Source organism: Prionailurus viverrinus, chromosome B3 (assembly GCF_022837055.1).
Source record: "Prionailurus viverrinus isolate Anna chromosome B3, UM_Priviv_1.0, whole genome shotgun sequence".
Lineage (NCBI taxonomy): Eukaryota > Metazoa > Chordata > Mammalia > Carnivora > Felidae > Prionailurus > Prionailurus viverrinus.
In genome coordinates, this window is record NC_062566.1 from 82,465,154 (window position 1) to 82,486,278 (window position 21,125).

Below are 21,125 nucleotides of genomic sequence, written 5' to 3' on the forward strand. Positions count from 1 at the left end.
GAAGCATCAGAAAAGAAACAAATCAGTATTATTATAAGCAACGTTTCTGTTTATCACTCAACAGTTGCATAAATTGAAAAAGGCAGTAAGAGAGTTATCTCGTGCTATCCACCTTCAGCCAGATGGAATCCAATTATATATAATAAGGTACGAACATAGAAATGGAGTTCTTCTTGGCATAACTAAGCACATGAGCTAGCTGTTGGGATCTTTACTTCCCTCTTGATCTTTCTGTCCTCTTCTTTTTACATTTAATTTCCCAGCAATGGCCACCTTTCAACTAGCAAGTCAGATATAGCTATTGTATTTGTTAAATTTTAAGATTATTTATAAGATAACCAGATATCTTTCCCTTTTCTCTATCCTTGCATCAAAACACACCTGTTTAAACTACCCCATGATCCAGTAATCCCACTACTAGGTTTTAATCTAAAGAATACAAAAACACTAATTTTAAAGGATATATGCATCTCTATGTTTATTGAAGGATTATTTACAATAGCCAAACTGTGGAAGCAGCCCAAGTGTCCATCGATGGGTGAATGGATAAAGAAGATACACAGTAGAATACTATTAAGCCATAAAAAAGAATGTAATCTTGCCGTTTGCAATAACATGGATGAATCTAGAGGGTATAATGCAAAGCAAAATAAACCAGCCAGTTAGAATATGATTTCAGTCATATGTAGAATTCAAGACACAAAACAAAGGGAAAAAAGGAGACAAATCAAAAAACAGACTCTTAACTATAAAGAACAGAGGGTAACCAGAGGGGAGGTGGGTGGGAGGATGGGGGAAATAGGTGAAGGGGATTAAAGAGTATACTTATCTCGAAGAGCTCTGAGTACTGTATGGAAGTGTTGAATCACTATATGGCACACCTGAGACTAATATGACACTGTATGTTAACTATACTGGCATTTTATTTATTTATTTATTTATCTACTTACTTACTTTTGTTAATATATGGCTGGCATACAATATTATTTTAGCTTCAGGTGTACAATAGTGCAGGTACACAGTAAAGATTCCTAATTTTATATATACACACACACACACACACACACACACACACACACACACACACACACATATATATATAACAAAAAGATCACCATAAGTCTAATTACCATCTATCACCATATTAAGTTATTATAATATCATTGACTATATTCCTTATGATGTACTTTTTATCCCTGTGAGTTACTGATTTTATAACTGGAAATTTGTACTTCTTAATTTCCTTCACCTATATCATCCCTCCCCACCAAGCCCTTTCCCTCTGGTGACCAGTTTGTTCTCTGTATTTATGAGTCTGTGTTTTTGTTTTGTTTGCTCATTCGTTCTAGTTTTTATTGTTTGTTTGTTAAATGTTTATTTTTGAGAGAAAGAGAGACAGAGCGTGAGAGAAGAGAGACAGAGGGAGACACAGAATCCAAAGCAGGCTCCAGGCTCTGAGCTTTCAGCACAGAGAGAAATCATGACTTGAGCCAAAGTCAGAAACTTAGTCAACTGAGCCACCCAGGCACCCCTCATTTTGTTTTTAGAGTCTACATGTAAGTGAAATCATATAGTATTTGTCTTTCTCTGTCTGACTTACTTCACTTAGTACAATATCTTTAGTCCTATCCATGTTGTCACAAATGGCAAGATTTTGTACTTTTTTTTACAGCTGAGGAATATTCCATTGCACACATATACCACATCTTTTTTTAAATTGAAATATTGTTGACACACAATGATACGTTTTGCCTCAGATGTGCAACATAGTGATTCAATAATTTTATACATTCTTCTATGCTTACCACAATTGTAGCTACCATCTGTCAACATATAATACCATTGGCTATATTTTCTATGCTGTTTCATCCCCATGATTTATTCATTTCATAACTGGAAGCCTGTACCGCCCATTTGTCTGCACCTATTTTGCCTATCCCTCTACCCCCTCCTGTCTGGTAACTACCTGTTTGTTCTCTGTATTTATGGGTCTGTTTCTGCTTTTGCTGTTTGTTCATTTGGTTTTTGGATCCCACATATAAGTGAAATCATACGGCAATTATCTTTTCCATTCTGACTTATTTAATTTAGCATAATATCCTCTAGGTCCATCCATATTGTCCCAAGTGGCAGGATTTCATTTTTTAATGGCTGAGTAATAATCCATTGTATATTTATACACATCTTTACCTATTCATCTATTGATGGATACTTAGATTGCTTCCATATCTTGAGTATGTTATATAATGCTACAATGAACATAGTGGTGTATATATTATTTTGAATTAGTGTTTTCATTTTCTTTGGATAAATCTCAAAAGTAGAACTGCTGGATCATATGGTGTTTCTATTTTTAATTTTCTGAGGAACTTCCATATTGTTTTCCATAGTGGCTGTACCAATTTACATTCCCATCAATAGTGCACAAGGGTTCCCTTTTCCCCACATCCTCATCAATACTTGTTATTTCTTGTCTTTTTGATAATAGCCATTCTGACAGGTATAAGGTAATATCTCATTGTGGTTTTGATTTGAATATCCCTGATGATTAGTGGATGATTGGCCATCCACATATCTTCTTTGGAAAAATGTCTCTTTAGGCCCTCTGCCCATTTATAACCAGACAATTTGTTTTTTGTTTTGTTTTGTTTTGTTTTTGTTTTTTGGTTTGTGTGTGTGTGTGTGTGTGTTGAGTTGTAGGAGTTCTTTATAGGTTTTGGATATACACCCCTTATCAGATACAACATTTGCAATTATCTTCTCCCATTCAGTAGGTTGAGTTTTCATTTTGTTAATGGTTTCCTTTGCTGTGAAAAAGCTTTTTAGTTCAATGTAGTCCCATTTGTTTATTTTTGCTGTTGTTTCCTTGCTATTGTTGCCTGAGGAGACAGACCCAAAATAATATTGCTAAGACAAATGATAAAGAGTTTTTGGCTTATGTTTTCTTATAGGAGTTTATAGTTTCAGGTTTTACATTAGGTAAAGTCTTTAATCCATTTTGAGTTTATTTTTGTGTATGGTGGGAGAAAGTGCCCTAATTTCATTCTTTTGCATATAGCTGTTTAGTTTTCCCAGTACCACTTATTGAAGAGATGGTTTTTTCTCTATTGTATATTCTTGCCTCCTTTTTCATACATTGATTCACCATACGATTGTGGGTTTATTTCTGAGCTTTATATTCTTTTCCATTCATCTATATGTCTGTTGTCTGTTTTTGTGCCAGTACCATACTGTTTTGATGACTATGGCTTTTTAGTATAATTTGGAATCAAGGAGCATGATACTTCCAGCTTTGTTTTCTTTCTCAAGATTGCTTTGGCTGTTTGGGGTCTTTTGTGCTTTCATACAAATTTTAGGACTTTTCTTCTAGTTTTATGAAAAAAAGTCATTGGTATTTTGATATGGATTATACCTTTGGGTAGTATAGACATTTTAATAATATTAGTTTTTCCATCTTTAATCACTGAATATCTTTCCATTTATTTGTGTCATCTTGTTTCTTTTATCAATGCCTTATAAGTTTCAGAGTACAGATCTTTCACCTCCTTGACTAAATTTATTCTTAGTAATTTCATTCTTTTTGAAGCATTTGTAAATGGGATTAAAAAATTTCTTTCTGATAGTTCATTATTAGTGTATAGGAATATAACAGATTTTTGTACATTAATTTTGTATCCTATAACTTTACTGGATTCATTTATTAGTTATCATAATTTTGGGGGGGGGAGTCTTTGGGGTTTTCTATATAGTATCATGTCATCTGCAAATAGTAAGAGTTTTACTTCTTTCTTTCTAATTTAGATGTGTTTTATTTCTTTTTCTTGTCTGATTGCTGTGGCTCGGATTTTTATGTTGAATAAACGAATGGGCATTCTCGTCTTACTTCTGATCTTAGAAGAAGAAAATTTTAGCTTTACACCACTGAGAATGATGTTAGCTGTGGGGTCAGAGTATAACATTTAAAATATAGATAATTGGAAAAAGATTTGAGTATTTTTATTTCAGCTTCACTTTTCCTAAATTGTTTTCTCATCACATCTGTATGCTAATTGGTCAATTTAGACTATATAAAATGTTTATAATTTTTACATTGTTTTTATTATACACATATAAGTATGAATAAATGTACTATAATTATAAAATTTTAAGTAACTGATTATAAGAAATTTTATTTTAGAAACATTATTTTTAACTACTTAGAATTAAAAGGTATTATTTTTTTCAGAGGACAATATCTTCTTATGATGAAATGTTATGATCTTGCAAAGTTTACTATTTATCAAGTGGCAGAAATGAACAAAGGTAAACATAATTAATGCAAAATTATAATTGTCTTAATTTTAAAATAAATACCTCCTACAATGTTTATACTGTCTTCAATAGGCAAGTAGGAATAACATGGAAGGTGTACTTCATCAAAGATGATTTTGAAAATTTAAATTTTCAGTTTCACATGTACAAAATCAACTAGTAAATGCTTCATTGATGAAATGAATTTTCTGAGAGATTGTTATGGGAGATTCCAGGGTTATAATTTTAGTTTTTTTGTTTTTGTTGTTGTTTGTAATTGGAATATCTTATTGTTTATTGGTAGTAAATAGATTTTAGTATTGCATTGATTTATTCATATTACAAAGGTAAATTATTGAATTGCTTGACTTCCTTAAAATAATCATATTCTAAATCCTAGATACTTGGCAAAGGTAATTGATAAATTTTATTTTCCTTTTAGGTCTCATTGAGTTGAGTCCTATACAGCAAGCACTCATTTATTCATTTTGTGAAAACCATGACAAGGCCATTCAGGTCTTGGATCGGATCACTTTGAACAGGCCTGAGCTCACCATGTATACTCTATTAGCAAAAGCCCAAATGAAAGCCAAGAAAATCAAGGTGAAAGTCTAGTGTATTATTTACTAAACCTATTAATAGAATTTTTATATTGTGCTCAGCATGACAGCTTATATACTTTTTTTTTTTTGCAGAACTAGATTATAACATTTATTTATTGATTCTTGTGTTAATTAACATCTGGGTTATTTCTTTTTATTTATTTATTTTTCCTCTTAAGACTAGGGCTGCTATAAATATTCCTTTACATGTTTTCTGTTAACATGTGGAGTAGCTTTCCAGGATATATTCCTATGAATGGAATTGCTGGTATGTATAGAATGTGAATATTTAACTTTCAAGAAAATGGCATGTTGTTACATAGGGCTGTACCAATTTATGCTCCTACCTGTCATGTATGAATGTTCCTGTTGATCTCTATCCTCTACTGTAATTGGTTGTCAGACTTTGTTTTTGTCCATTTAGTAGGTAAAGACTGATGTCTCATTGTGGTATTAATTCACATTTCTCTGAGCACAGATTGAGCATCTTCTTATATGTTTGTTAATTGCTCATATTTCATGTTCTCTCAATTTCCTGCACATATTTTTTGTCTTGTTGTTATTGATTTTAGGCATTAAAAAATAAATTCTGCATATCAATCCTTGGTTGGTTGTCATGTGTGCCACATACCTTCTTGTAATTTGTGGCTGGTTTTACAGAGGTTCTTAATTTTAATATAATATAATGTATCTATTTTCTATAATATAATAGAATGTATCAATGTTTTACTGTTGTGGCTTTTAAACAATTCTTGTTTAAGAAGTTTTTCCCTCTCCCAAGGTCATACAGATATTCTTCCATATTTCTTCTAAAAGTTTAAGTTTTGCTTTTTCTATTTAAGATCTTATTCTAACTTAAATTGATTTCTTTGAGTGTGAGATAGTGGTAACATTTTAATTTTTCCTATATGGATATTCAAATGTTCAAGTGTCATTTATTGGACTGTTCTCTCAAGCCAAAGATGTGAAGTGGTACAGCTGTCATATTATAAGTTTTCATGCATATGTGGATCTGATTTGGGGCTGTCTATTCTTGTCTTTTGGTCAGTTTTTCTATCCCCAGCCCAATAGTACAATCTCTTAATTATTTTAGTTTTATTGTAATTATTGATATCTGGTAAAGCTAGCCCCTACACCATATTCTTCTCTAGGAAACTACTGGTTATTCTTGGGCCTTTATTTTTCTTCTATTTTATTTTATTATTTATTTATTTTAATTTACATCCACGTTAGTTAGCATGTAGTGCAATAATGATTTCAGGAGTAGAATCCAGTGATTCATCCCCTTCATATAACACCCAGTGCTCATCCCAAGTGTCCTCCTTAATGTCCCTTGCCCATTTAGCCCATCCCCCCTCCCACTACCTCTCCAGCAACCCTCAGTTCTCTGTATTTAGGAGTCTCTTTTGTTTTGTCCCTCTCCCTGTTTTTATATTATTTTTGCTTCCCTTCCCTTATGTTCACCTGTTTTGTATCTTAAATTCCACATATGAGTGAAGTCATATGATACTTGTCTTCCTCTGATTAACTAATTTCGCTTAGCATAATACACTCTAGTTCCATCCATGTAGTTGGAAATGGCAAGATTTCATTCTTTTTGATTGAAGAGTAATACTCCATTGTGTGTGTATATATCTGTATACACACACACACAAACCACATCTTCTTTATCCATTCATCTATCGATGGACATTTCCTTACTTTGGCTATTGTTGATAGCACTGCTATAAACATTGGGTGCATGTGTCCCTTCTAAATAGCACACCTGTATCCCGTGGATAAATGCCTAGTAGTATAATTGCTGGGTTGTAGAGTAGTTCTATTTTTAATTTTTTGAAGAATCTCCATACTGTTTTCCAGTGTGGCTGCACAAGTTCACATTCCCACCAGCAGTCCAAAAGGATGCCTCTTTCTCTGCATCCTCACCAACATCTGCCATTGCCTGAGTTGTTAATTTTAGCCATTCTGACAAGTGTGAGGTGGTATCTCATTGTGGTTTTGATTTGTATTTCCCTGATGATAAGTGATGTGTTGTATTTTTTCATGTGTCTGTTAGCCATCTGGATGTTTTCTTTGGAAAAGTATCTATTCATGTCTTTTGCCCATTTCTTCAACAGATTATTTGTTTTTTTGGGTGTTGAGTTTGAATTCTTTATAGATTTTGGATATGTCATTTGCAAATATCTTCTCATATTCTGTCAGTTGCCTTTTGGTTTGGCTGATTGTTTCTGTTGCCATGCATAAACTTTTTATCTTGATGAGGTCCCAATAGTTAATTTATTTTAGCTTTTATTTCCCGTGTCTCTGGAGACATGTTGAGTAAGAGCTTGCTGTGGCTGAGGTCAAAGAAGTTTTTACCTGCTTTTTTCTCTAGGATTTTGGTGTCTATCTTACATTTAGGTCTTTAATCCATTTTGAGTTTATTTTTGTGTATGGTGTAAGAAAGTGGTCCAGGTTCATTCTTCTGCTTGTGGCTTGTCCAGTTTTCCCAATGCCATTTGCTAAAGAGACAGTCTTCATTCCACTGGATATTCTTTCCTGCTTTGTCAAAGATTAGTTGGCCATAGGTTTGTGCGTCCATTTCTGGGTTCTCTATTCTGTTCCATTGATCTATGTGTCTGTTTTTGTGCTAGTACCATACTGTTTTGATGATTACAGCTTTGTAACACAGCTTGACGTCCGGGATTGTGATGCTTCCAGCTTTGGTTTTCTTTTTCAGGATTGCTTTGGCTCTTCAGGGTCTTTCCTGATTCCATACAAAATTTAGGATTGTTTGTTCTAAGTCTATCAAGAATGCTAGTGTTATTTTGATAGGGATTGCACGGGGCGCCTGGGTGGCGCAGTCGGTTAAGCGTCCGACTTCAGCCAGGTCACGATCTCGCGGTCCGTGAGTTCGAGCCCCGCGTCGGGCTCTGGGCTGATGGCTCAGAGCCTGGAGCCTGCTTCCGATTCTGTGTCTCCCTCTCTCTCTGCCCCTCCCCTGTTAATGCTCTGTCTCTCTCTGTCCCAAAAATAAATAAACGTTGATAGGGATTGCATTGAATATGTAGATTGCTTTGGATAATATCAACATTTTAACAATATTTGTTCTTCTAATCTATGAACATGGAACATTTTTCCAGTTTTTTGTGCCTTCTTCAATTTATTTCATAAATTTTCTATAGTTTTCAGTGTTTAGATTTTTCACCTCTTTGGTTAGGTTTATTCCTAGGTATTTTATGGTTTTTTTTTGTGCAACTGTAAATGGGATCAATTCCTTGATTTCTGTTTCTGCTGCTTCATTATTGGTGTATAGACATGTAACTGAATGCTGAGCATTGATTTTATATCCTGTGACTTTGGTGAATTCATGGATCAGTTCTAGCAGTTTTATGGTGGACTCTTTCTGGGTTTTCCATATAAAGTATCATGTCTGTGAAGAGTGAAAGTTTGATTTCCTCCATCCTGATTTGGATGCCTTTCATTTCTTTTTGTTGTCTGATTGCTGAGGCTAAGACTTCCAGTACTGTGTTGAATAACAGTGGTGAGAGTGGATATCTCTGTCGTGTTTCTGACCTTAGGGGGAAAGATCTCAGTTTTTATGCATTGAGGATGATATTAGCAGTGGGTCTTTTGTATATGGCTTTTATGATCTTGAGGTATGATCTTTCTGTCTCTAATTTCTTGATGGTTTTTATCAAGAAAGGATGCTGTATTTTGTCAAATACTTTCTCTGCATCTATTGAGAGGATCATGTGATTCTTGCCCTTTCTTTTATTAATGTGATGTGTCACATTGATTGATTTGCAGATATTGAACCAGCCCTGCATCCCAGGTATAAATCCCACTTGATCATGGTGAGTAATTTTTTTAATGTATTGTTGGATCTGGTTAGCTAATATTTTTTGAGAATTTTTGCATCCATATTCATCAGGGAAATTGGTTGGTAGTTGTTCTTTTTAGTGGGGTCTTTGTCTGGTTTTGTAATCAAGGTAATGCTGGCTTCACAGAATGAGTTTGGAAGTTTTCCTTTCATTTCTATTTTTTGGAACAGATTCAAAAGAATAGGTGGTAACTCTTTTTTAAATATTTGGTAAAAGTCCCCTGGAAAGCCATCCAGCCCTGGCCTCTTGTTTTTTGGGAGATTTTTGATTACTAATTCCAGTTATTTACTGGTTATGGGTCTGTTCAACTTTCCTATTTCTTCTTGTTTCAGTTTTGCTAGTTTATATGTTTCTAGGAATTTGTACATTTCTTCCAGATTGCCCAACTTACTGGCATATAGTTGCTCAAAATATTCTCTTATTATGGTTTGCATTTTGGGGTGTTGGTTGAGATCTCCCCTCTTTCATTCTTGATTTTATTTATTTGGGTCCTTTATTTTTTCTTTTTAATCAAACTGGCTAGGGGTTTATCAATTTTGTTAATTCTTTCAAAGAACTAGCTCCTGATTTCATTGATCTAGTCTAATGTTTTTTTTTTTTTCCAACAGCATTGATTTCTCTTCTAATCTTTATTATTTCCAGTCTTCTGCTGGTTTTGGGTTTTATTTGCTGTTCTTTTTCCAACTCTTTAAAGTGTAAGATTAGATTGCATATCTGAAACCTGTCTTCCTTCTTTAGGAAGGCCTGCATTGCTATATACCTCCCTCTTATGACTGCCTTTGCTGCATCCCAGAGGTTTTAGGCTGTTATCATTTTCATTGGTTTCCATGTACTTTTTAATTTCTTCTTTAAATTATTGGCTAACCCATTCAGTCCTTACTAGGGTGTTCTTTAATCTCCAAGTATTCATTGTCTTTTCAAATTTTTTCTTGTGGTTGATTTCAAGTTTCATAGTATTGTGGTCTGAGAATATGCACGGTATGATCTCGATCTTTTTGTATTTGTTGAGGGCTGATTTGTGTCCCAGTATGTGTTCTATTCTGGAGAGTGTTCCATGTGCACTCAAGAACAATGTGTATTATGTTGCTTTAGAATGTAATGTTCTGAATATATCTATTAAGTCCATTCGTTCAGTGTGTCATTGAAATCCATTGTTTCCTTATTGATTTTCTGCTTAAATGATATGTCCATTGCTGTGAGTGGGGTGTTGAAGGTCCTACTTTTATGATATTATTATCAATGAGCTTCTTTATGTTTAATTTATATTGGGTTTTTCCACGTTGGCATAAATGTTTAAATTGTTAGATATTCTTGGTGGATAGACCCCTTAATTATGATAAATGCCCTTCTTCATCTCTTGTTATAGTATTTATTTTAAAATCCAGATTGTCTGATATAAGTGTGGCTACTCTGGCTTTCTTTTGGCAACCATTAGCATGATAGATGGTTCTCCATCCTCTTACCTTCAATCTGAAGGTGTCTTTAGGTCTAAAATGGGTCTCTTGTTTTTTTTTTTTTTTTTTTTAATTTTTTTTTTCAACGTTTATTTATTTTTGGGACAGAGAGAGACAGAGCATGAACAGGGGAGGGGCAGAGAGAGAGGGAGACACAGAATGGGAAACAGGCTCCAGGCTCTGAGCCATCAGCCCAGAGCCCGACGCGGGGCTCGAACTCACAGACCGCGAGATCGTGACCTGGCTGAAGTCGGACGCTTAACCGACTGCGCCACCCAGGCGCCCCAAAAAATGGGTCTCTTGTTAACAGCATATAGGTGGACCTTATTTTCTTATCCATTCAGTGTTTCGTCCATTGACATTTAGAGTGAGTACTGAAAGATATGAATTTACTGCCATTGTGTTGCCTGTAGAGTTGGAGTTTCTTCTAGTGGTGTTCTCTGGTCATTTCTGGTCTCTATTACTTTTGGTCTTTTTTTGTTTTATATTTTCTACCCTCAGAGAGTCCCCCTTAAAATTTCTTGCAGGGCTGGCTTAATGGTCACAAACTCCTTTAATTTTTGTTTGGGAAATTTTTTATCTCTCCTTCTATTTTGAATGACAGCCTTGCTGGATAAAGAATTCTTGGATGCATATTTTTCTGATTCACCACACTGAATATATCCTGCCACTCCTTTCTGGCCTGCCAAGTTTCTGTGGATAGGTCTGCTGCAAACCTGATCTGTCTTCCCTTGTTGGTTAGGGACTTTTTTTCCCTTGCTGCTTTCATGATTCTCTCCTTGCCTGAGTAGTTTGTGAATTCGACTATGATATACCTTATTGATGGTCGGTTTTTGTTGAATCTAATGGGGGTCTTCTGTGCTTCCTGGATTTTGATGTCTGTGTCTTTCCCCAGGTTAGGAAAGTTTTCCACTATGATGTGTTCACAATACTTCTACCCCTATTTCTCTCTCTTCCTCTACTGGGACCCCTGTGATTCTGATGTTGTTTCTTTCTAATGAGTCACTGATATCTCTAATTCCTAAATCATGCTCTTTTGCCTTAATCTCCCTCTTTTTTTTCTGCTTCATTATTTTCTGTAAGTTTGTCCTCTATATTGCTGATTCTCTGTTCTGCCTCATCCATCCTTGCTGCCACAGAATCCACCTGTGATTGCAGCTCAGTTATAGCAGTTTTTATTTCATCCTGCCTAGTTTTTACTTCTTGCAGAATGGGATTCTAATCTATTTTCAACTCCAGCTAGTATTCTTATTATCATGATTCTAAATTCTGGTTCAGACATCTTGCTTGTATCCGTGTTGGTTAAGTCCCTGGCTGTTGTTTCTTTATGCTCTTTCTTTTGAGGTAAATTCCTTAGTTTCATCATTTTGAAGGGAGAAAAGGAATTAATGAGGTTGAAAAAATTAAAATTAAAATTTTAAAGTTAAACTTAAAAATTTTAAATTAAAGTTAAAATTAAATTAAAGTTTTCTGCTATGATTTGCTACCATAAACCTCCTCTTTTTTCTCTCCATCTTCTGGGATGCCTATGATTTGGATGTTATTCCTTTTTAATAAGTCATTAAGTTATTTAATTCTTGTATCATGCTCTTTTGCCTTAGTTTCCCTCTTTTTTTGGGATTATTCTCCATAATTTTGTCTTCTATTTCACAGATTCACTGCTCTGCTTCATCCATCCTTGCCATGTGGCATCCATTTGAGATTGTGTCTCAGTTATAGCATTTTTAATTTCATCCTCACTGAATTTCACCTGTTATTTCTTCAGAAAGGTATTCTATGCTTTTTTCAACCCCAGCTAGTATTGTTATTATCATGATTCTAAATTCTAGGTCAGACATCTTGCTTATGTCTGTGTTGATAACGTCCCTGGCTGTCATTTCTTCCTGTTCTTCCTTTTGGGGTGAATTTCTTCGTTTTGTCATTCTGGAGGAAGAAAAAAATATAAATAAAACATTAAGTTGAAAATTGAAAAACAACACAAAAAAGTCAAATAAAGGAAGCTGGATCCTAGGTGTGTTTTGGTTTGGTTGTTGAAAGAAGCTTGACAGAATAGAGCAAAAAGGGAAAGAAAAGAAAAGAAGAAAAAAAGAAAATGTTTAAAAATTAAAACAAATGTATACCATAAAATAGAATAAAAGGAAATTAAGAAAGTAAAATAGAATAAAAAGTCTATAAAAAATGAAAATATGGTAAAAAGAATTTAAAAATAAAAAGAAAACAGAAAATAAAAATAAAATTTTCTCTTTGTATCCAAGAAAAGGAAAAGAAAAACAAAAATCAAAAAACAAATAGATGGACAGGTAAACAGAATGAAATCTGAAATTACATACAATTTCCCCTAGTAGTCAAAGTATGAAGCACTTTATAGTCTACACTAAGCAGGCAGAAAGACATATGGTGGTGCTCTAGGCCCTGAGCTTGGTTGGTGCAATTGGATTGGGCTTGGTGTAATGGCTCCTTTCTCCACTGCATGGCGCTGCTTAGCTTACTGGGGTGTATCGTTGTGGTGCACGTGTGCATGTATGCACATGCATGGGAAAGGTGAAAATTCAGAATTTTCTTTGAATTGTATTCAATCTCTAGATTATTTTAGGGGAGAATTGACACCTTTATGATACTGAATTTGTTTTGGGAATATTCTGACATTTTCTTAAAAATTAAACAAAAATTTATTTATATTGGAGGGAGAGTGAAAGATTGTGTGAAAGTGGGAGAGGGGCAGAGAGAGATGGAGACAGAATCTGAAGTAGGCTCCACGCTCTGAGCTGTCAGCACAGAGCCCAATGCGGGGCTCAAACTCATGAACCATGAGATCCTTTCCTTAGTCAAAGTCAGATGCTCAACTGACTGAGCCACCCAGGCACCCCTCTTATGTTTACTTTAACCTCCTCTCCTCCACTTATTGCTCTATAGAAATCTGGAATTACCTTTGATTGCCCTGTTCTATCCAATCAATAGTGATGTTCTCTTGATTCTTTCTAAATATCTCTCAGTTCTACTTCCTTTCTCCATTTCTATGGTCATTATCTTAATCCAGAACATATTTTTATTTTACTAGAATGATAGCAACACTGTTGCACTCTTCTAAGCTTTTATCCACATAACAGCTGCAGTATTATTTTTAGAACATAAATATGCCTTAGTTGGGTACCCCTCTAGATCTTCCCCAGGAGTCTTTTCAGAGAAGTGAAGAAGAGACAGGTAGGACATCAGCTAGCTATGAGAGGAAGCAGGAGGAAGTGAAGATGTATTTACTTTAATTTAAATGGGATGGAAGATTTTGTGGACTCAAAGAGACAGTGAAGGGGCAGTGATCCAGAAGAGGAAGGAAATAACTTGTGTTCAGGCAGAGCAGAAGGAGTAGGGGTCAAGAACACAGCTTGAGGAATCTAATTCCTTCTGAATTAGAATTAGAAATTTCAGAAGGAATTTCTCCTTCTGAAAAGGAGAATAGAAACCATTCAAAGTCAGGAGAGAAAAAAATGGAAATGGAAGAAGATATAGATGTGTTGAAAAGTAAAAAGGAGGAAAATGGAGAAAGAAGGTGATGTATTTTTTCTATGGCAAGGTCAAGTGCTGAGAATAAAGATGGAAAGATGGATGTTGAAGTTATATGTGAATTAGATGCTAAGTGGAAGCACAAAGGACACTTAGCATATCCAAGCTAAATCTCGTTGTTTATTTAGTAATTTAATATGATTAAGAAAATGGTCTAAAGAATCACAAATATTTATATTTCCATAAATATATCTGTTAGCTAATTATAAAAAAGTCATTTCTATCTGGAAAATTGAATTTTTTTCATTAGCAAATTTCAACTATTTTGACTAGTTTAAATGGGTGATTTATTTTAAAATTTATGTATTTATTCTGAGAGAGAGTGAGGGAGAGAGTGAGTGGGGGAGAGACAGAGAGAGAGAGAGAGAGAGAGAGAGAGAGAGAAAATCTGTCCTGACAGTGCAGAGCCTGATGTGGGGTTCAAACCCATGAAATATGAGATCATGACCTGAGCTGAAATGAAGAGTCAGACACTTATCTGACTGAGCCACTCAGGTGCCCCTAAGAGGGTGATTTTTGATGTTAGTTTATTTTCTGGTGCCAGTGGATTCCCATTAAGAGCACAGTAGGACAGGGGCGCCTGGGTGGCTCAGTCAGTTAAGCGGCTGACCTCGGCTCAGGTCATGATCTCGCGGTCTGTGAGTTCGAGCCCCGCGTCGGGCTCTGTGCTGACAGCTCAGAGTCTGGAGCCTGTTTCAGATTCTGTGTTTCCCTCTCTCTGACCCTCCCCCATTCATGCTCTGTCTCTCTCTGTCTCAAAAATAATAAACGTTAAAAAAAATTATAAAGAGCACAGTAGGACAAAATAAAGTTTGATTAAAACCACATCAGATATTATCATTGGAAATCTTTTACTATTTAATAGCTGTTCAGTATTTCTTTCAGGAAAATTACTGAAAAACTGGTCGTAAACTAGTCTATAACTTTAAGCTGATTTTATACTACAAGAAAATAGCCTTAATAATGTAGAAATTATAGTATCAAAAGTGCATATCTATAAGTCTGCTTAAGTAGCAGATTTAGGAGAGACACCTTGTTGGGATTCCCTGCCATCAGACTCCCTGCTTGGGTCCTCAGCTGGTGGTGCACTGACAAGGCCTGTGTCCTACTGTGGCCTACTGTGAAATGAGAGTAGGGCTGCATGCTTAGCATTCTTTTTAACGTTTAAGGCTGTCATGTTAAATAAATGTTAAAACATTCCCTTCCATGTTTTTTTTAATCATTCTAGGAAGCTATGAGAATGTTTAAAAAGGCGTTGGATATCTTTTCTCATTCTGATAAAGGACCAAATGCCATAGCAGCTTCAGCAGACTGTCTGTATAACTTGGGCCTTTGTTACATGGAGGAAGGCAACATACAAATGGTATTTTGTGTATTTAGCAGCATAGGTTTTTTGTGATTTTGGAAATTGATTTCTTGAATTCAGTTCTATTTCTGAAGGCTACCTATACAGCGATTGACTAGACCAAAGTTTCTTATAAAGGTTGGCTTAATACAATCAGTCTGCACCCTGCAATACCTGCTATATCATTTTATTTACTCAGTACCTTTTATTTGATGTTGGTTTGCCAACAGTATTCCAAAGACTAATGTGTGTTTCCCACCAAAACAATAAATCTAACTGTAAGAAATTGTTATAGCAGAATATTTTCATCATATTAACATGAATTTACTCATTAAATTGTAAACATTTTAAATTGAGTGCTTCTGAGTAATACTATAGAATAAATAGAACATGAGTAGGATACTAATTTCTTTTATTGACAACTGAACAATTCAATTCAATATCAGATTGAAACTGGTTATTAAGATGGTCAGATTCACTGAAAGCCAGTTGACTCAGTTATTATGTATTGATCCAATATTCGGCTAATTTATATAATTCTCCATTTTATTTATTTTTTTAAATTTTTTTTTCAACGTTTATTTATTTTTGGGACAGAGAGAGACAGAGCATGAACGGGGGAGGGGCAGAGAGAGAGGGAGACACAGAATCGGAACCAGGCTCCAGGCTCTGAACCATCAGCCCAGAGCCCGATGCGGGGCTCGAAGCGGGGCTCGAACTCACGGACCGCGAGATCGTGACCTGGCTGAAGTCGGACGCTTAACCGACTACGCCAGCCAGGCGCCCCTATAATTCTCCATTTTAAAATTGTCAATGATGTGATAAATAAGTAATACAATTGATATTTTACAGTGGCTAATGTTGGATATTCCATAACTGAATCTCCCTATACACAGGCATAGACACAGATGCACACACACACACACACACACACACACACACACCATTCCAGTCTTTGTATTTAGGGGTGGACAGTGTTTGAAACTTGAATCTCCATAAACTTGAAGAAGAGTTGCACTTGATGAGTTGTTCCATTAAGAAATTCCAATAAATATAAAATTAATTATAAATATTTTCTGTGTTTTTAGTCCTTTTGGACAACCAGAGCAAACCAACATTTGCTTTACAACATTGGGGAAATTTTTAGAGTTCCATTGTTCAGAAATGTTATTACTATGTATCTGCTATGGTTCTTGGGCCCTCACAGAAAATAAATGTACTGGTTGTGATTTCTTTGAAGAAACACATTATGAAGAATAACAATTAAAATTACACCTCCAAAAGTATTGGTATCTAACAACATGGATTATATAGATATCAGTTTGGGAGTAAAGGAACCTATAAATTATAGTAATAAACCTGACTTGTTTATATTACTTTTGTTTTCTCCACGAATTTCACTGGAAAATGTATTTAAAATGACCAAAAATAAGTGAAAACTTTTAAACAATTGTTATACACTGTAATTTATTAGCATTTTAAGTTAATCTATTCTACTCCCTAAATGATTTTCTTTTTAACAATATACTCTCCTAGGCTTTTGATTGTTTTACAAAAGCTGTGAAAGCAAATCCTGATTTTGCAGAAGGCTTTTATCAACGTGGTCTTTGTAAAGTAAAACTTAACAAGGATAGCTCGGTCCTAGATTTTAATCGTGCAATTACCCTCAATCCAAAACATTACCAGGTATTTAAATGAACAATTTCAGTGATTTGGAGAGTGTGTTAAATTTGCTCAAACTATTCAAGCCTTTATACGTTGTTGTTATTAGTTAGCAAGAATCAGTTACTTATACCTACTTCTTAGCCAACTGTGTTTTGATAATCCATATATCTGTATTTCCCTTTGAACTAAAGATGTTATTTCCAACAGTGATATGTTATATGTAAAGGTGCTTTCTGAATTGTGATGTTTGTAAGTTTTGTTAATATTTTACTATACCTATTAATAATTATAATTTTATATACTGTTATTAATTTCATTTACTTCTTATTTTGCTATCACATTTATTCTTGCCTTTTAAGAGGCTGGAGAGACGACACAAGATTGCATCTTGATTTTAAAAGCCTATGAAATTTGAATATGGACTAAATATTAGATGATTTTAAGGAAATACTATTAATTTTGTTAGATATATAATGATAGGGTGCTTATGTAAGAGAATGTTTACATAGTGGAAAACTCGGGGGTGAAGTATTATGTCTACAACTTATTTTTAAATAATTCAGAAAAAAATAGATACAACAAATATTGCAAAATAATAATTATTGAATCAAGATGGTAGTCATATTGATGTTCATTATACTATTTTTTCTATTTTATGTATTTGAAATATTTTCTAATAAAAGAGAGTGGGAAAAAAGACTATATTTTATATAATCTTTGGGTGGCATGGATTTGTTCAAACTATTACATATTTTGGGGGAATTGATGCTTTTACTAAAACTTCCATTCTTGCTTTCCTCTGCTCTTTCCCTGAAAAGGCGTATCTAAGCCGAGTAGCCTTCTATGGTTTAAAAGGAAGATACTCCAAAGCAATCTTGAATTGTAATGAGGCCATCAAAATTTATCCTCAGAGTGTGCGTGCCTATATCTACAGAGGAGTTCTGAAATACTACAACAAGGTAGGGCAGTTTCCTGCCTTGTTAACTGAGATTTTAGAGTGCTCTGATGCCAAGTTATGACTTGCTTCCTTTTTTTCTCTGTGAGAGGAGAATTGCCAAGGTATAAAGGACAGAACTGCATAAGACACTTTATACTTTTTTCACAAAATAGTGATATTTATTTTTGACATTTGTATTTTGAATAGCACTCTTTATTTATCTGATTAAGAAAATAGTGTATATTTATTATAGAATTTGGAAAGTACACAGGGGAATAAAGGGAAAGATTAAAATCACCTACTATCCCCACCATCGAATGAAAATTCCAGAGGGCATTTTGGTGTATTTACATTTAGTCTTTTTTCCCCTGGGGGGAAAAATATATATATTATATATATATGTATGTATGTATATATATATACATGTATATACATGTATATATATGTATGTATATATATGTATATACATGTATATATGTATGTATATATGTATATACATGTATGTATATATACATATGTATATACACGTATGTATATATACATATATACATGTATATATATGTATATATGTGTGTATATATATGTGTATATATATATATATATTATATATATGTAATCCAAAATTGGGATTATGCTACCTATAAATTTGTTGTGCCTTGCTTGTCACAATACTTGAGGGTACCATTTTTAACAACTGAATAATATTCTACCATATTTTATTCTTAATCACTTTATTGTTGGACATTTGGATTGTTTTAAATATTTTACTATTTTACTATATTACTATCTTCATACTGTTACACTGAAAACAAAGTCATTGCTTGAGTTTATGATTGATTCTTAAGTGGAAATTACTGGATCAAAGGGTGTGAGCAGTACCATTGATATCTGATACTTCATGGAATACGTTGTTTCTCCCTACTTTTCTTTTCTGACCTTTCTTTGTAACTATTTCATATGAAATACTTTGCAAATAATGCCTGAAAGCAAAGGTAAGACCTTGTATTACATGTTAATTCCATGAAAATTACTATCTATAGAAATGAGTGATCTAAGGTATCAGGAAAACATCAAAGAGGAAGTGAAGGAGAACATGGGTAGGTAACATGGCGATTATGTGATCTAACAGTAAGAGTGACAGAAGCAAGCTCTGATGAATATTTGCTGGATGAATATGGCTTATTTCTCTTTTACTAATAAGAAGTATAATTTTCTTTTTGCTTTATAGCAATATCGGCAATAAAATAATCATCTAAGTTAAAGTTGTTTGTATATTGAATTTTATTTGAAGGTAGGAGAAACATTATTATAATAATTCCTATCAAAAGATCTTCTTAATTAACTCTATGAAAAATTAGGTTACTTGTCTTAATTTCAAATGATACGCAGGATGGTTGAATGAGTGTTCAAAAAATTCTGATAGAATCAAGAACTTATTTTACAATTAAATTTCATTCCATTATGATTAACCCTTGTTATCTAATTATTTTTTTCTTTGTAGACTTATAAGCTAGCAATTACAGATTTAACTACAGCTATCAACATGGACAAAAACAGTTACATAGCATTTTATAACAGAGCCTTATGTTATACCAAGATAAGTGAGCTTCGAATGGTAAGATGACCATTTTAGTAAACAACATGTTAACGCATTTGTAAACACATTTAAAGTATGTGTAAAACATGTTCTTCTTATTTATGTTATAAATTTGAAAAATAATTCCTATGGAAATACACACACACACACACACACACACACACACATACACACACACACTTACACACTTGTGAAACCAAAGAACCATTTCAAAGAATATTTAGTGTTTTTGTTGGTCCTCACCAAATATTTTTATACCAATCTCTGCAATGTCAAATGAAAATGACTTTTACAATGCTTATATAAGCATTTAAAGGCATTTATAAATTAAAATATATTGCATAATTCTCACTTGAGTAAATGTTTCTACTGAATTTTTAAGCAGTGATCACTAGCAATATTGTTGCTTTAAAATCTCAACATTAGCCAGAACAGTTTGTCAGGGTGTTTTTTGTTTTTTGGTTTGTTTTTTGTTTTTTGTTTTTTTTTTTGTACACTGTTCAGACCATGGGCACAGCAGGGAGTTTTGAATGATGGTTTCCAAGACTGGGACCAGTGACCAGTATTGCCTGTGTATTTATTATGAAGCTGTAACTAAAGGCTACAGTAATCATTTTTCTCAATTTGTCATGATCCACCTTCCACCAGTGCAAGGCCTCTTTTATATTTTCTAATCTTCCCCATCTCTTTCCTACTCTTGTAGGTTTGGTCCTTTTCCAGTGGAGATTCCTCACTGGCCAGCTGGTCTCAGTCTGTTAGTGTTCTGTCCCATCCTCTTGCTTCCCTTTCTCTGTTGCCTGCTTGTCTTCCTTTTTTTTTCTCTACTTCCATAGCCAGTGAAACATTCCTTTAAAAAACTACATCACATTCCTGCTGTTCTGTGTGGATACACTCTCCAATCTCCTTGAAATTTGGGCAGTTAAATCTGTTTAAAGCATTTGGAGATTTAGAAATTTATTTGCTATGGAAGGGAAAAAGTTGAGAACCATTTTTTCTACCTAAGGACTGTAGAATTCCTGGTAACCAGTCTGTCAGGTTTCCTCCAGAAATGTTGACAAATGAATAACTAATTTTTAACAAAGGAGTTGTTAAGATTCTAAGAGCTAATTAAAGGATCATTTGTCAGAGAAACCTGCATAGCAGGTGTCTTTGACAACTCCCTCCCCACCCCCATTCCTGCCTTTTCTGGGTAATTCTGAAGCCACAAACAATGGACTGGGTAGGGGCAGGGAACTCCCATTTTTGTTATCTCTGATATATAACAAAGTCAGTGTTCTATGAATGGGAAAAATGTAAAACTACCTAGAGACCTAACTAGAATAATAACATATTGGTTATGTTAGAGCTGCTCTGTACCCAACACATTTCATCCCATTGAGTCATTTTACAGAGGAGGAAATGAAAGTAGGGAGAAGTTAGAAACACAACCAAGTCCCAGAGAGAGTAGAGACCTGCATTGGTATTCACAGGTTTGTTTGCTTCTGGTTAACAGTCTTTAGGTGGCTTTGTAAAACCATCTGACATCGAGCATGTGGACCGGATGTCATTTAACAGTGTCACCTCCTCTCTTTTTGTCTACCTCCCTGTTTCTCAGGGAGAAACAGTGATTCCTGCCATCACTAGACTGAGGAAACCCAAGTATCTTTCTGTAGAAAATGTACTTAGGCTTTCTTCCAAGATATACTTTCATAAAAACTAACAAAAGGTGAATTCTGCTTTCTACCACCGTGTATTAATATAAGTAACAGTTACCACTTACTTAGGGCTTATTGGGTGACAAACACAGGGCTAAATCCTTTACCAGCATGAAGTCA

At 34.3% G+C, this 21,125-nt stretch overlaps 1 protein-coding gene across 9 annotated transcripts in view; it reads left to right on the forward strand.

Annotated features, from left to right (window-relative positions):
* TTC6 (tetratricopeptide repeat domain 6) overlaps window positions 1-21,125 on the forward strand; it is a 220,081-nt gene that overhangs the window by 168,711 nt on the left and 30,245 nt on the right. For 8 of the 9 annotated variants that reach the window (XR_007153077.1, XR_007153078.1, XM_047863339.1 and 5 more), the window contains 7 exons: window positions 65-147; window positions 4,226-4,302; window positions 4,733-4,893; window positions 14,996-15,130; window positions 16,649-16,798; window positions 17,596-17,736; window positions 19,216-19,329. Coding sequence is in view for 7 of the 9 variants with exons in the window: in XM_047863339.1 (XP_047719295.1) it covers window positions 65-147; window positions 4,226-4,302; window positions 4,733-4,893; window positions 14,996-15,130; window positions 16,649-16,798; window positions 17,596-17,736; window positions 19,216-19,329 (861 nt within the window). In the remaining 2 variants the exon portion in view is untranslated. The remainder of the gene's footprint in view (window positions 1-64; window positions 148-4,225; window positions 4,303-4,732; window positions 4,894-14,995; window positions 15,131-16,648; window positions 16,799-17,595; window positions 17,737-19,215; window positions 19,330-21,125) is intronic. The other variant, XM_047863341.1, reaches the window with a different exon arrangement.